General features: G+C 51.3%; 2 protein-coding genes and 1 non-coding gene across 5 annotated transcripts; 2 read left to right on the plus strand and 1 right to left on the minus strand.

Annotated features, from left to right (window-relative positions):
• Positions 1 to 7: 7 nt before the first annotated feature.
• EMG1 (EMG1 N1-specific pseudouridine methyltransferase) lies at positions 8 to 5,850 on the minus strand. 2 transcript variants are annotated; one of them, XM_040462603.1, is made up of 6 exons: positions 5,652 to 5,849; positions 1,864 to 1,965; positions 1,616 to 1,757; positions 1,194 to 1,252; positions 957 to 1,106; positions 8 to 293 (listed from the first exon to the last, which is right to left on the minus strand). In XM_040462603.1, the coding sequence occupies exons 1-6, from the start codon at positions 5,817 to 5,819 to the stop codon at positions 180 to 182; spliced, it is 735 nt and encodes a 244-aa protein (XP_040318537.1). In that variant the 5' UTR covers positions 5,820 to 5,849; the 3' UTR covers positions 8 to 179. The 2 variants fall into 2 exon arrangements, with proteins under 2 accessions (XP_040318537.1, XP_040318538.1); XM_040462604.1 differs by lacking the exon at positions 957 to 1,106 and having other exon boundaries at positions 5,652 to 5,850.
• Positions 5,851 to 6,028: 178 nt separating this feature from the next.
• On the plus strand, positions 6,029 to 10,978 carry PHB2 (prohibitin 2). Of its 2 annotated transcripts, XM_040462601.1 has the most exons (10): positions 6,032 to 6,326; positions 6,497 to 6,581; positions 6,892 to 6,971; positions 8,082 to 8,266; positions 8,697 to 8,826; positions 8,925 to 9,028; positions 9,449 to 9,526; positions 9,877 to 9,953; positions 10,414 to 10,419; positions 10,608 to 10,978. In XM_040462601.1, the coding sequence occupies exons 1-10, from the start codon at positions 6,200 to 6,202 to the stop codon at positions 10,633 to 10,635; spliced, it is 900 nt and encodes a 299-aa protein (XP_040318535.1). In that variant the 5' UTR covers positions 6,032 to 6,199; the 3' UTR covers positions 10,636 to 10,978. The 2 variants fall into 2 exon arrangements, with proteins under 2 accessions (XP_040318536.1, XP_040318535.1); XM_040462602.1 differs by lacking the exon at positions 10,414 to 10,419 and having other exon boundaries at positions 6,029 to 6,326.
• Positions 9,097 to 9,358, plus strand: LOC121022140 (small nucleolar RNA U89). Its single transcript, XR_005786831.1, has one exon. It is a non-coding gene; the product is annotated as a small nucleolar RNA U89 (small nucleolar RNA).
• Positions 10,979 to 15,094: the final 4,116 nt, after the last annotated feature.

Consider the following 15,094-nt stretch of genomic DNA (forward strand, 5'->3'; position numbering starts at 1 on the left):
CCAGATATTTATAGGATAAACAGTATTTATAGGCTAAACAAATAGCAAATGTACAGCCTCGGCTTCCCCAAACCCCCCACAGTGCCGGTGCAGGAAGGTCCTCTCTCCGAGCAGCAGGCGGAAAGCAGGGCCAAGGGATATAATGACAACAGTCTCTGTTTCAGAACAAGGTGCTATTGTCAGATGACCCCCCATACTTCTTCAAAGGCTGTGGTCAGTTTTGCACAGGTGAGGGCTGCAGACAGGGGGTAGTTGCTGATAGACACCATCTTCTCCGTATACTCCACATTGACCTAAGGAGAGAAACAGTTCTGTCACTCTATAACAAGTTCAGCCCGTCTTTGGGGAAGGGAAAACAGGGCTGAGCTAGTATTTCACAGTGCTGGGTTTCTTTCTAGATTTTATTTTTAAGTAATGTCTACACCTGGCATGGGGCTCGAACTCACAACCCTGAGATCAAGAGTGGCAGGCTCTACCGACTGAGCCAGCCGATCTTTATGGTGCTATTTTTTTAAAGATTTACTTGTTTTTGAGAGAGAGAGAGCGAGTGATAGTGCGTGTGGGGGAAGGGTGGGAGGGGGAGAGAGAGAATCCCAAGCAGGCTCTGCACTGATAGCGTGGAGCCCAACATAGAGCTTGAACCCATGAATCATAAGATCATGACCTGAGCTGAAGTCAGACGCTTAACTGACTGAGCCACTGAGGCGCCCCTCCAGTGCTGTTCAAGTTGTACAAAGGATGAAGAAGGCCTTGACTCTCACTGTCACAAATATACCAGCAGTCCTCAAAAGATACAGCTGGGGGGGCGGGGGCGTGCAGGTCGTGGAGGCCCTGTTTGTCTTCCGGCTTTGTTCTCACCCTCTGTCTCCCAAGGTCATCAAAATGCCAGCTGTTCTCAGAATTCTATACTAAGCCTCAGCTCTATGAAGAACCCAAGAGTTGAGCCCAGGCCTTACCTGGCCATGGGCAAAGGCCCCCACCACAAAAACAATAGGGTCACTGCTAGGCACCAAGTCTCGTACATCACTGACAACTGGAATGGAAAAAGATGTGCCAATCTTCATACACCCAACTGGGAAGTGATCTGACACTGGATTCTTAATTACCTAAAGAGAACAAGGGAAGAAAAGAAAAATCAGCCCCAGAAACAATCTGAGAACCCCTCCTCCAACCAGTAGGTGCCAGTATCTCACCTTCAAGAGCTTCTGGGGGCCATCAGCTGCTCGAACACTGAGTTTGTGTAAAAGCTGAACTGAGGGTGGGGAGAAAAGAGTTCAGAGCTAGGTGGTGACCCCATTTCTTCTGCCCAGAAATCTAACCAGAAAAACCCACAGGTAAAGTGGGCTCCGTGTGTCCTTTACATCCACACTATGGTCCTAAAATGCTACGAACGAGCAGTTGTCAAGCATATGACTAGTTGGATGGCAATGAGTTCACTCGGCCAGGAACCCATGCAGGTTTTACCCCAGCCCCTGGGAAGATGAGTCCTTGTTCTGGTATCAAACATACACCCCACTCCTATTTACAAAGCTCACATTTCATTTATCTCTTTCCTCTTCCTCCCTTCTTCACTACTGCCAAGTTCGTTCTGAACCTTAACTCCTAGAGATCTCACCCATGAGGCCACAAAAGCGGTCAAAGGTTCTGGGAATTCGAGTCTGGGGGTTCACTTCAATCAGCACGTTCTTCTGTGTGTGGATATAAACCTGCAGCAAGCCAGCTCGGTTCAGGGGACTGTCCATCAGCATCAGTAAACTCTGGGGGACGCAGAAACCAAGGCATAGTTTCGAGCGAAGAGAAGCAGCACGCAGCTGCCCGACCTGTACAAAGGCTTGGGGTCGTGAGCTCTGTCCCTGGAGTTACCTGGTGAGCTATGTCTGGTCTCACTTCCCCAGGGTCCCGTCCATTCTTCAACAGCACAGACTTGTGCTTGTCACAGTTGAGTAACTCATAGGTCTTCCCTACCTAAAGAACAGGGAACATGACAGACAGCAACATAAGCTTCTTTTACCTAGACTAGTGGTTCTCAAAGTGTGGTCCCCAAAGCAGCAGCAGCATCATAATCATCATCTAGAAACCTGTTAGTCAAATTCTCAGTCTACTCCAGATCTTCTGAATCACAAATGGGTGATGGGGCCCAGCAAGCCTTTCAGGGGTTTACTGTGTGGCCACTGACCCTTTCTCCCCTACCCCTGTAAATGATCTTGGATGACAAAAGGACACAGCCTGTGATTTCACGTGATCTAAACTCCCGCACAGCAAAGGAAACCCATCCACAAAACAAAAAGGCAACCTACTGAATGGGAAAGAAGGTATTTGCAAATGATATATCTGATAAGGGGTTAATATCCAAATTAACCAATACAGAGAACTTCTGCAATACCAAAAAAAACAATCTGATTAAAAAATGGGCAGAGGACCTGAACAGACATTTTTCTAAGGAAGACACCCAGATGACCAACAGACAAATGAAAAGATGCTCAACCTCACTTATCAGGGAAATGCAAATCAAAAGCACAACAAGGTATCACCTCACCAGCCAGAATGGCTAGTATCAAAAAAAGACAAGAAATAAGTGTTGGCGAGGATGGAGAGAAAAGTGTGAAAATTCTAATGATGCGGGAGGCGACTTCAGCAAGGAATACTTTCAAAAGTAAAACGGAAGAGGGTTGGTGCCAGTGTTAAGACTGGTCTGAGCAAAGGTACAGCTGGAATAAAGGAAAAGCAGAAGTGTGAAGAAGGAAAACGCATGCGGAAAAAGTAGAACTGAAACACTGAAGAACAGTGATTAAATATGACTGCGTTGTAAACTGCAAGGTTCCTCAAGTATCAAGCACAAAGCCAGAAATAATTGTGGAATAACAGGGCACTGAGTGAATGAGGAATATTATTCTGGTAACTCAGTGTATACTAGAAGAGACACTAACTACATGTGTGATACTAAAGATCTGGCTAAAATCTATAGCAGCTAAAAGAAAGAATTGCAGATTGCAATTTGGGGTCCTAAGGAGCAATAAAGTGGTCAGTAAAAAGTCCAAAACCACACCACTAAATATACAAATACAGGATTTGAGAGGCTGTGTTTTTATGTATCAATAGAACATTCGTATGTCTGGCAACAACTTAAGAAACATAACTCCAGGAGCGCCTGGGTGGCTCAGTCGGTTAAGCTGTCCGACTTCAGCTCAGGTCATGATCTCACAGTTTGTGAGTTCGAGCCCCACTTCCGGCTCTGTGCTGACAGCTCAGGGCCTGGAGCCTGCTTCAGATTCTGTGTCTCCCTCTCTCTGCCACTCCCCTGTTCACACTCTCTCTGTCAGGAATAAACACTTTAAAAAAAAAAAAAAAAAAAAAGGAAACATAACTCCACAAAGCTTGGGGGAAGAGGCATGTAGATTTTGAAACTGATTAACTGAAACAACAAAAATGTCAGAGAGTAAGCATAGGGAAAGAACCAACTCTGTGGGACACTCTTAGTTATTGAAAAAAAGAACCTCTTGAATAGAACAATCCAGTTTCTACCCATTAGTAAGTTATAACCAGGAGTTTTATTATTTTAATAAAATAGAAAAGAGTACTTTACATGTAGTCATGGTAAGTAGTACTTTATGAAGCTTTTGGTATCAGATAGTTGCATGTGTTTGTGTGTGTGTGTGTGTGTGTACTGGCTCACAATGTGACTTTTTTATTGCGGGTTGTGGTTAATAAGCTTGAAAACAACTAATTAGAATAATCAGAGAATGAGTACTATGTGTATTCATTTTCTGTAACAGGTATCAGAGCTATAAGAATTTTTAGAACCTTTTATTCCCTGCCCTCATGGAAGCCTTCTAGTGGAAGAGACAAACAGTAAACCACCACATGAAACCACAACCAAATTGTGATCAACATTATGAAAGAAAAATAAATGGTTCGTTAAAGGATTATTAACAGGAGGGCTGATTTATACCAAGAAGGGAGTCACTCCTATGAAGAAATAACATTTTAACTAATAATTGAAAAATGAACAGCATCATACTCAGTAATTGTTGCATGAACTGTCAAACAGGAATTAATAAAGAGCTAAGTAAAGGAAGCTTCCGTTAGAGAACATTATGTGCAACGGCCTTAAAATATCAGAGAACTTAGAGGGGCGCCTGGGTGGTGCAGTCGGTTAAGCGTCCGACTTCAGCCAGGTCACGATCTCGCGGTCCGTGAGTTCGAGCCCCGCGTCGGGCTCTGGGCTGATGGCTCAGAGCCTGGAGCCTGTTTCCGATTCTGTGTCTCCCTCTCTCTCTGCCCCTCCCCCGTTCATGCTCTGTCTCTCTCTGTCCCAAAAATAAATAAACGTTGGGAAAAAAAAAAATTAAAAAAAAAAAAAATCAGAGAACTTAGTGCTTTCAAAGACCTTAACAAAGGCCAACAAGTCTGGAGTCTAAGGAATAAATAGGAGAGAGCAGGCTCCACGAGGCTAGCAGAACAAGAAGGACCAGCACCAGGAAGGCAAAAGATAATAGTACATAAAATTTCAACCAGCTATGAATTCAATCATCCCTGGAGTACCATTAATGACAATCTGACCTACATTCCACCAGCATGCTCTAAGAATTTTAATTTGGCCATGACCTTTTCAACTTCTTGATGAGGAACCTGTAATCAATAACAATGGCAATAATTTATTCCAAGTGACAGGCATCATTCTAAACCCTTTGCTGATATTACCTCCCTTCATCCCCTCAACCCAATAAGGTCCGTACTATCATCCCCATGGGACATATGAAGAAACAAGTGGTTAAGGGAGATTCAGAATTAATAGGCTGGAAAGACGGCAAGCAATTAACTGAGACATAAATATAAGATCCTGTAATTAAGTTGGAACTATCAATTACCTAAGAAAAATGGGGAAAAAAAAAAAAAGACTTTCTAGACTGCAAGCTTAATAAAGTAACACAAAGATTGAGGAAGTAAAAATGGAAAAGAATCACATTACTATCAAAATATTACTTTTAAAGCACTTTCAAAGTATTAACCTCCACTTTACAAACTAAGGACAAAGTTGTTTCCTCAAGATCACACACTTAAAATAAGTATGAAAAACAAGTTTAAAACCCAGGTCTGACTTAGAGACCAGTGCTATTTCTTCTGGGCCTCCTCATTCGACAAGTTTAGCTCTAAAGGTAAGAGAAACAAGAAAGTCAGAGTGAGAACACTGCAGTTTTAAGATATACAATTGCTGGAATATTCGGGAAAAGGGCTGAATGACAGGTAAAAATAAGGATGTAAAAGTATTAAATGATAATTGATCCAGCGTTTCAAAGTGGATAGTACTATAAAGGAAGGTGACAAAAGACACCTAGGGATGACGCAATGGACAGGTCTATCCTTCCCTACCCTCCCTCCCTTTAGATAACTTTTTACCACAGAATCCCGGTAAATCAATTGAAGTCAGGATGTGACAGCTGCAATGAGATTCACGAAGAGCAGAAGAAAACGAGTAACGCCAACCCAGGTGTTTAACCAAAAGACAGTCAACTAGGCTATTCTTCCTCCAAAAGCCTGTTTCACTCTCTCTGCTTCTCCATCCACTTTGAGCCTCTCACCCTCACCTCCCCACCGCCCCGGGGTCCCATCCTATCGATCTGCTAATTCTCCACTTCCTTGTCCCAAACTACCTTGACTGTCTCCAGACTGGCCCCTTCCAGCACCACAATGAGCCTTCGCCCTCCGATCTTGTTTCCCGCCCCGAGTCGGGGCCGCTTGGGAGCCACCGCATCCCAGCCCTCTTCCTGCTCTCCAACGCGCCGCTCACGAGGTTGGAATCCGCCACTGGGCGCAGCCATCTTGCAACCGGACCGGAAATTGCGATAACGTCCTTAAACTTCGCGCTTGCCCAATCTCAAACATCCTTCCGGCTGCCATTTTGAAAGTGGGCACTTGGAAATGGCGATGGCTTGCAGTCTGGCGCTACCGAAGCCTCTCTGGAAGGGCAGGGTTCCAGAAAGGGGCTGGAAGTTCCGGATGCGTAATTCCTGTGCGCGAAGTTCGGGTCCTCGGCCCTGGGGAGGGTTTAGAAGGGAGCGCACTTCCGGTGCCCTTTCTCCCGCAAGCGCCGAGGGCCCCGGACCCTCGTGTGAAGGGGTGCGATCTCTAAACTGGAGCCGGGTAGAGGCGGGCCGGCACCTGCTTCTGACCTCTGGTGCCGCCGGCCATAGGATCGGACATGGCCCAGAACTTGAAGGACTTAGCGGGGCGGCTGCCCTCCGGGCCACGGGGCATGGGCACGGCGCTGAAGCTGCTGCTGGGGGCCGGCGCCGTGGCCTACGGCGTCCGCGAATCTGTGTTCACCGGTGAGCAACCTCTGCCCGCTCTCCGGACTCCCCCCACCCCCGCTAGACCTCTGCCCTGTCCCTCTGGGTCCCCGCCCTCACCCAGACCCTCACCCCCGCCCGCCTCCCCGAGAAGTTAGTAACGTACTCTCAGCAGCGTTTAGGCCTGACCCCCACCCCTCTCCCCACAGTGGAAGGCGGGCACAGAGCCATTTTCTTTAATCGGATCGGTGGCGTGCAGCAGGACACCATTCTGGCCGAGGGCCTTCACTTCAGGTAATGGCGGGCAGAGCGGACTGACCCTGACCCCTTCACCCTTGAACGCCAACCCACCAATGGTTGTAGTAGGGCTTTCGAAGGATTCAGAGCTGCTCTTTTACTGCCCCCTCCCTCCTTCTGCTGGAGCAGTGGGTGCTGCCCAAAACTCGGGCGGCACATAAACTGTTCTCCAGAGGGAGGAGAGAATTTCTCATTGCCCATGGTCATTAAGAGGTGGAGCAGGCCAAAAAACGCGTGGTGAGGGAACACCTGGAGAAACTAGTGAAACTGCAGTCCCCTGATACCTATCCCTGTTCCTCCCCTGCAGGATCCCCTGGTTCCAGTACCCCATCATCTATGACATTCGGGCCAGACCCCGAAAAATTTCCTCCCCCACAGGCTCCAAAGGTAGGTCTGGGCACCTGGGAGTCCCTGCCAGATGGCTCCATAAAGTAAGCAAGGAAGCCTGGCAGATCCTAGGGGAGGAGGATAGTGTCACATCCCTTGGGTCTTGGTTTCCTCTTCTGCAAAACAGCTATAATAAAAGGACCTGCTTTTGAGGTTAAAGCAGTACGATTTGGACACCCTGTGTGTTTGCCCATATCTATCAGCTGTCCTCCCCACTACTGTAAGTTCAGTGAGGGCATTGTTTGTTCTTTGTCTTAGTCACTGTGTAGATCAAAGCCTTATTCTAAGACCTTGTTTTGTTTTAACTGCTTGACTCTCCAGTAGTTTCTATCCAAGTCTATCCAGTAGTTTCCCCTGTCGTGGGGAAACTTGGCCCACTTTTCACGGGTGAACCTTTTCCCTTTTAGACCATACATAGAAGCTGTGTCTTTGAGATCACCCAGAGCCCTTTCTCATGTGCGTGGGCGCGTACACACACACACACACACACACACACACACACACACAGGCATGCGCACTGATTCAAGTAGCTCACCTGTAATACACTGTTTTTAGCGAAAGTGGCTTAACACTCTCTGAATGGTAGGCCCTGCGAATAAAGGACTCATAAAACACAACCCTTGTCCTCAAGTCCATAGTCTAGTAAAGACAGAGAGAAAGAGAGAGAGAATCCCAAGTGGGCTCTGCAGTGAAAGCACAGAGCCAAACGCAGGGCTCAACCCCACGAACAGTGAGATCATGACCTGAGCCGAAACCAAGAGTCAGACGCTTAACCGACTGAGCCACCCAGGCACCCCAAGAATGCAAATGATTCTGATGCAGCATGAGAGAGCCTACAATAGAAGTCGAACACAGTAGAGAAGCAAAATGAGAAGTCAGCTTTACTGGTGGAGAGCTTGTGAGTAGAGAAGACTTTACAATGGGAAAGTATACATTTGGCCTGTCAGCCTGATCACCCTCCATTCCCCAGGGGAGTTCCAAACCGCACAGCACTGCGTTAGGTGTAGAGGGAGGTGTGTGGAGGAGGAGATGCTTGGGGAAGGGTTCTTGGCTAAGAGACCAGAGGAGGCCCCCGTGGCCTGGACCACCCACTGCTGACCTCACTCTCAGACTTGCAGATGGTGAATATCTCCCTGCGAGTGCTGTCTCGACCCAATGCCATGGAGCTTCCCAGCATGTACCAGCGCCTGGGGCTAGACTACGAGGAGCGAGTGCTGCCGTCCATTGTCAATGAGGTGCTCAAGAGTGTGGTGGCCAAGTTCAATGCTTCACAGCTGATCACCCAGCGGGCCCAGGTCTGACCTGTCACCATCTCACACCTTCCCTCCTAGGCCTCGAGCAGTGGATATTAGGAAAGGCAGCTTATTAGAAGAGGGTCATGACTCTGGCTCCCTTTTCAACTTAAAGCTGTACTAATGTCCGCTGAGAAACCAGGAGAGTCAAGATCAGCACTCAGTAGCAGTCAGCATCGGGAACCAGGGGAGGAAACAGTGGCAAAGTCTAGAAGTGTAGATTATGTTGGGGAGAGTGGAAGATGAGGAGTCCCTGTGACCGGAGAAGACTGGACCGAGTCCTTTCCAACTCAGATGTTCTAGTGAGGAACTAAGAAAGGCTTAGTGGTTTTCTGCCGTTCTCAGGAGATCTGGTATTCAGACAATCACAGCAATGCCCTTCCCTTCCAGTTCTCCAGTCCCTTCAATCCGCCCGCCCCTCCCTGACCCCCAGGTATCCTTGTTGATCCGGCGGGAGCTGACAGAGAGGGCCAAGGACTTCAGCCTTATCCTGGATGATGTGGCCATCACAGAGCTGAGCTTTAGCCGAGAGTACACGGCCGCTGTGGAAGCCAAGCAAGTGGGTGAGTTATGAGAGGAATAGGGTTTCTGAGAAGGCAGGAGGTAGGCCGGGGTTCCTGACACCTCATATCTGTGACCTCCTGGCTCTCTCCCACCACAGCTCAGCAGGAGGCCCAGCGAGCCCAGTTTTTGGTGGAAAAAGCAAAGCAGGAACAGCGGCAGAAGATTGTGCAGGCCGAGGGTGAGGCCGAGGCCGCCAGGATGATATCCTTCTGCTAGAGAAGTCTCTGCCCAGCCCCTGGAGCACCCTGCTTCCCCTTCTCCCTCATGGGCCGGCTGATGAGACTAAGGCGAATGCGACTCTGTGCTCTGTCCTTGGCTCCCTGGGGATGGAGGTTTTGAATGGGGTCTGAAATCTTAGAGAGGTGCCTGAGGCCTGGCTCCTCACTGTAAGGCAGATCAATAGCACTGCTGGCCTTGCCTCCATTTCTGCTGCTGCCTCCAGTTCCTGGCAGCTGCCTGCAGGGGGGCCCACAGATGGGGACCAAAGTGGGACTAGGCACAAACTATCTGAGCGCGACCTTGGATCTGACAGTCCAGAGGAGGGCTGGAGTAGGAAGGATGGGGCCGCGGGTTGAGACCAAAGCTGGACCTTGTGTGAACCCTTAACCCCAACCTGCTCACCTTGGAGAAGCCCTGAGCAAAAACCCTGGCTACATCAAACTGCGCAAGATCCGGGCAGCCCAGAACATCTCCAAGACGGTGAGCACGAGAGCCCAGTGTCCCTGAAAGGCTGCCATGAGTCTGGAATCGTTTTAAGTGAAAGCACATTGACGCAGAGGGATTCAAATATTGCTTACTGGGGTTTCTAACTCAACCTGGCTTCTCCAACACTTTTCTCCATGAAAACAAAAGGCATGACCTTTCGTTTCTGCCTCTGTTGTGGTGTTAATACATCGCTGTTGCTCACTACTCTGGATCTTTGAGGGCAGAAACCATGCCTTAACTTGTCACCGAGTTCCTAACCCACACGTATTCAATCAGTGGTTGTTGACTTGCAAGGTAAAAGTCCAGGCGTGAATTCAAACATCTGTTTATTTCTCGCCCTATAGATTGCCACATCACAGAACCGTATCTATCTCACTGCTGACAACCTTGTCCTGAATCTACAGGATGAAAGTTTTACCCGGTGAGACACCTACACAAGGGGGCGTCACAGAGAGCATGGGACCTGAGTCTGGTGGCTTGAAAGACACCATTTCTGTGAACAGTTAGAAAAGTGGGTGGTTGACAGTCCCGAGCTTGACTCTCGTAAGATTGGTCTTACGAGGTCAAATAGGATTTATCTTGTAAAAAGCACTCTAGTTGTGAGGTTTGGTCTAACTGAAGAGTAGTGAAAAATGATATTCTGTTCTCTTACTCGGAAAGCCCTAAAATCCATTGCTGCTCTAGGGCATGGGAGGAGTGGTAGTGGTCAAGGGAATCAGTCTCCCTTCTCAGCGTGACCTTCCTGGCTTCCAGATGTGTTTCTTTTTTTCTTGGGAGCAGAGGTGGGCTTAGAACTGGTGGGGCCTGAAACTGTTGGATCACACATGCATTTCTCTTCTCTTTCTGTGTTTCCCGTTCGTCTGGTGACCTGGTATCCGCAGGGGCAGGTAAGTTGTTGACTCATCCTTGTTTCAATAGGGTCTTGCCTCTCCCAGTACTTGCCTCCTCCCCTGTGGCCTCACCTTTCTCCCCTCATCACACACACACCCTCACCCAGGAAGGAGGGAGTGGTCTGAGGTGCTCTCCCTCTCACATTTATGTTCCCTAATGTCTTCCGTCTGTCTGGTTTCCACAGTGACAGCCTCATCAAGGCTAAGAAGTGAGCCTGGTGACCATGAACTCTGCCACCAGAGAAGTGGGTCTGTTTCTCCCCTGGTTTTTGAGGAGCCAGCTCGGGGTCCAGCACACACACACCCCCATCCCACCCTTCAGTATCATGTGATGGTCCCTTCTGCATCTGGCCTCCCAGCCCTTCTTGGATGAACAAAGCCTGACCAATTGGGGGGGGGGGGGGGGAATGACTTTGTTCCTCCCTGTGTTGGCCAGAGGTGCTGGGACAGCGTGATTTCTGCGTGATTTCCTACAGTGTTGGTTCCTCCCTCCAGGTTGGGAGGCAATAACCACCATCCCAGGAATTCTCAATAAATTTTTATTAGTTAAGCTTAAGTCTTTGCATCGTGTGTCTGAGTTGGGTTAGGAGGGTCACGCATGCGCACGTTAGTGTCATGCTCCCCTGGGTCTTTCTCTGCGTCTGCCAGCAGGGGGCGCCGAGATTCTGGCCGGGGCAGTTAGGGAGGCATTAAGAAGAGCCTGGGACCTGCTGCTTCCCGGTGGAAGCCCAGCCGAGTCAAATCCAAAACGGCCTAAGCTGGGAGCAGCAGGTCCTCAGACCCTGAGGCCCAGCTGCACTTCTCGCTCCACCCTCCACTTCTACCACATCGCCAACATCTATTCACCAACATTTCCTTTTTTTAAGGCTGGAGCAGCTGTGGCTTTGCTGAGCTAGACCAAAATAATCTGATGACCCCAACACAAGCTGTTTCCTTGGCAACAAGGCTCTATGTAGCTGTGGGGGAAACCATTTGTGCCTGTCGAGGTCCTTTATGCGTTCAAAAGCCCAGTGGATCGTGTTCTTGCCGTGGGCTACCCATACTCAAATTTCTCAGTCATCGGCTGTGCGAAGCTGTTTGTGGAGCAGGGCTTTACCTGTGGAGGTCGGATCTTCATGCCAGCAGCCCTGGGCCCCCAACAGAGCGAGTGCCTATTTTCAGTCCCCACACGGGCTGCCTCCCCTTCCCAAGACAGCCTTGGCCACTCATGCATTAGAGAAATGAGGCCACTGCCTGTGCCTGAATGCCGCAACGGCCCCTGTTTCCCACCCCTTGTCTTTTGGGGGGAGACCAGGAACATCTGGAGTCATCAGCACGGGGGTGGGGGGTGGGGGCAAAGTATGTATAGAAACTACAGAGTGCAGTGGTTGGGGAGGAGATGAGTCTTACAGGGTTAGGGACCGGGTTCATCTTCCGCTTCTCCCGATTGTTGAAGAAAAGTAGGTTTATTTTCCCCTGCTCTGCAGGTAAGTGTCATAAAAGGGACAAGGAGATGAACCAGATATGTCAGCCCAACTCCTCCAGAGCTAGGAGCCTAAGATGAAATCAACAATTAGACAAAAGACGGGTCAAGTGACCTGAATCAGTCGGCCACGAGTTCCTATCCACACTTTATTTCTTTCATCTTCCCAAGGGGAGAAGAGAATGGAGGTACCTGGTATGCTTCCAAATCCTGCTGGGACTCTAGAGGCAGCCATTTTGTCTCCTCCCCATTGTTCCCTTTTTCTAATGATTTATACCCCCCCATCCAGAGGGGTAAAGGTCAGAGGTTGTTCCTTAGGAGGCCTCCATGGTCTTCGGGGCTCCCTGAAGGTCACTGCCGAGGGAACCGGCCGGGGGCCATCTTTACCAGACAGTGTTAGGAGCTTCACAATTAGACCATCCAACACTGTACTGGAAGATGGACCCAGAGCCGGCCGACATGCAGCTCCAGGCTAGAGCTGACCAGTCGCTACAGGGACCCTGGCCGCAGTCCAGGTGAGGTCTCTTGAGGGTATGTAGCGGATCCCAAGCTCAAGGTCGGCTGTGGGTTCTGGATCCACCAGATGACAAATCACACTGGGTTGGGGGAGGGGCTCGGGCCATTGTGTCCCTTCAGTGGGCAGCCAGCCAACGGAGAGCCACCTCTTTGGCAACACACTTCACTCAAGACGAAGGGGGTTCCACGGTGTGTGGGGAGGTTCGGGAGAGGGGGTTGCAGCCAGCGGGGGGCTGGGGGGCCTGAGGCGGTAGATGTCGCTGACACGGGAACGGGGGCCTCCATCATTACCCGGCAGTATTAGAGACTCCCAACCAGCACCCAAACACTGCTGGGTAAGACGGGGGCCCCTGCCCAGCCTGCCCACCTCCAGGTCGGGCAGTCCTCCGCCCAGGCTCCCTGTGGAGAGGCTGCAGAACCCTGGCTCCCATCCCCCACCACCCGAGTCCCTGGGGACACTTCCGGGTGAGCCCTGTAGCCCGCCACCAGCCCCACCCTAAGTTGCTGATCCACTGGGACTCAGGTGGGTCTTCCGCAGGCCCCTGCCCATCAGTTCTTCACCTCTGAGCCCCTTCCCCAGCCGCCCCCACGGCTTGTCCCTGATCCCCCCCACACACACCGCTTCATCGGTCTCCATCCCCACTCGGTGGTTCCTGGCCCAGCCCCAGAATCCCTCTCCCAGTGGCCTTTACCTGTCACCGGGGCCGCCTGACCCCCACAGAGTGAGTGCCGGGGAGAGGAAGGGGAGTCAAGGCCCAGGATTCAACGGCCTAGAGCCCGCCCGCCCGCCCGCCGGGCCTCCACTCTTCCTCCTTCCTTCTCCAGGACCTGGCGGGCGCAGGCTCCTCACCTGGGCCCCGCCCGCCGCCCCTGCGCACAGGTGTGTCCTCCTGCCATAGGCTGCCCCCCCCCACCGCCTTAACCCCTTCCCTCCCAGGGCCAGCGCGCTGAGGCCTGGCCACCCCGCTAGGCCTCCCACCCTTTCCTAGAGATCCCTTCTCTCCTACCCGCCTCCTCTGCCCCCCAGCCTCCCCTAGGGAGCCTGGTCTCCGGGGGGGGGGGGGGGGGAAGAGGGGGGGTGTCTCTGGGCTCCCCACAGCTACCCCTGCCCTCGCTAGCCCCTTCCTCCAAGGCCAGACAGCGCTGAGGTCAGCGAGGGGTCAGCCCAGCAGGGATTGGGTTGTGCCCTCCGCCTGCCGGGCATCCCTGCCTGTTGACGGGTGTCTTCAACCCCCCAGCAGGGTGTCTCCCCGTCCTCAGCCCTAAAGTTGGGGAGCCCACCCCTGCCAGAAGGCCAGAGCTGGCCAGGAGCAGCAGTACTGACCCTACCCTGCTGGTGAAAGTACTGAGCCGCTGTCCTTCAGCCCTGCTAGCCATCCCGTGGGGAGAAACGCCCCTGCTGCTCCGTGGGAAACGGACCGAGCACCCCAGGGGCAGAGCTGCTCCGGGACCCACCCCAATGCCCTGGATGCAAGACCCGGCCTACGGAGCAGTTGGCCCTAGGGTGGTTAGAGGGGTGGGACCTGCCTTTCTTTTGTGCAGCTCTAGGCATTGCCGGGAGAGAAGAGTCCTCCCCGCGCCCCCACCCAGGCGGCAGGTGACGCTCCACCCCACCCCCACCCCCTGGAGGGCGATGGCTCCCGGAGCTATTGTGTGGCCCAATCCAAGCTCTCCTTGGTCTCCCAGCTTCCTCTCAGTCTCCTTTGTTTGCATCCTTAACACCTGTCCGTACTTATTTCCTGTTTGTGGGCTTGTCTCCTAGCTCCCCAACAGGAATTGTCTTGTTCACATCATGCCCTCAGCACTGCTCCAGTGCCTGTGACACAGTGGACACTCAAGTAAAGCACATGCTAATGAATGACAGTAGGGGCCAGCCCACCCCTCGGCCTCCCCTGCAGCAGGGAGCTGGGCCTTCCTGGGCGGGACCCTCACAGGCTTAACTCGCCAGGAGAGGGGCCTTAATTCAAATCAAGATAAAGCCTTAACACAAAGAAGGGATCCTTGGTAGTCCACCCTGGACACAGGGTAAGGCCGAGGGGACAAAAATAAAACTGCCCAGGAGCACCAAGCCAGTAGGGGCTCCCGTCAAGGGAGGAGCACGGCGCACGGGAGCCCAGAGAGGGGTGGGGCAGTGGGTGGCACCAGGCCTCTGCTTCCTGGCTTGTACTGGTCTCAGCTCTCAGATCTAGAAGTCAGCGCTAGAGGAGTGCGGTTGTGTCCCTTCAGGGCGACCAAGGCTGCCTCTCCAGGAGTGTGTGCTCTGCAGACAGACGGCCCGAGTTCAAATCTCAGAGCCTCACTGCTCAGCAGCTGTGTGGCTGCGAGCAAGTCATGTGACCTACCCGTGCCTCAGTTTTCCCCACGGTGAAACAGGAATGACACAGCCACCCACGGTGAAACAGGAATGAGTGTGTAGTCTGGTAAACAGTGCCTGACACGTGGCAAACGTGTAATGAATTATTGTTGCCAGTTATGACCTCGATCCCTCACCTCAATGATCTTCACAACCACCCTCAGGATCATCCTCCATTTTATTTTATATATAGGTTTTTTTTTTTTTTCTTTTAACCAAGGTACAGTCGACACACAATGTTCCATTGCCTTCGGGTGTACCAATTACCGATTCCACAAGTCTATACGTTATGCTACGCTCTCACCACAAGTACAGTCGCCATCTGTCACCATGCAAGGTAC

The sequence above is a fragment of the Herpailurus yagouaroundi genome, unplaced genomic scaffold (assembly GCF_014898765.1).
Source record: "Herpailurus yagouaroundi ecotype Mexico unplaced genomic scaffold, PumYag 355, whole genome shotgun sequence".
In the NCBI taxonomy this organism is placed as follows: domain Eukaryota; kingdom Metazoa; phylum Chordata; class Mammalia; order Carnivora; family Felidae; genus Herpailurus; species Herpailurus yagouaroundi.

What these genes read in the sequence shown, in the direction of transcription:
- EMG1 (XM_040462603.1), bottom strand. Translation starts at nt 5,819, where the DNA reads ATGGCTGCGCCCAGTGGCGGATTCCAACCTCGTGAGCGGCGCGTTGGA. An exon ending in GACCAGACATAGCTCACCAG is followed by an intron (nt 1,758 to 1,863) that starts GTAACTCCAGGG and finishes TGCGTCCCCCAG; the next exon opens with AGTTTACTGATGCTGATGGA. An exon ending in GGGCCTTTGCCCATGGCCAG is followed by an intron (nt 294 to 956) that starts GTAAGGCCTGGG and finishes TTCTCTCCTTAG; the next exon opens with GTCAATGTGGAGTATACGGA.
- PHB2 (XM_040462601.1), top strand. Translation starts at nt 6,200, where the DNA reads ATGGCCCAGAACTTGAAGGACTTAGCGGGGCGGCTGCCCTCCGGGCCA. An exon ending in GCCGAGGGCCTTCACTTCAG is followed by an intron (nt 6,582 to 6,891) that starts GTAATGGCGGGC and finishes CCTCCCCTGCAG; the next exon opens with GATCCCCTGGTTCCAGTACC. An exon ending in AGGCCGAGGCCGCCAGGATG is followed by an intron (nt 9,029 to 9,448) that starts ATATCCTTCTGC and finishes CAACCTGCTCAC; the next exon opens with CTTGGAGAAGCCCTGAGCAA.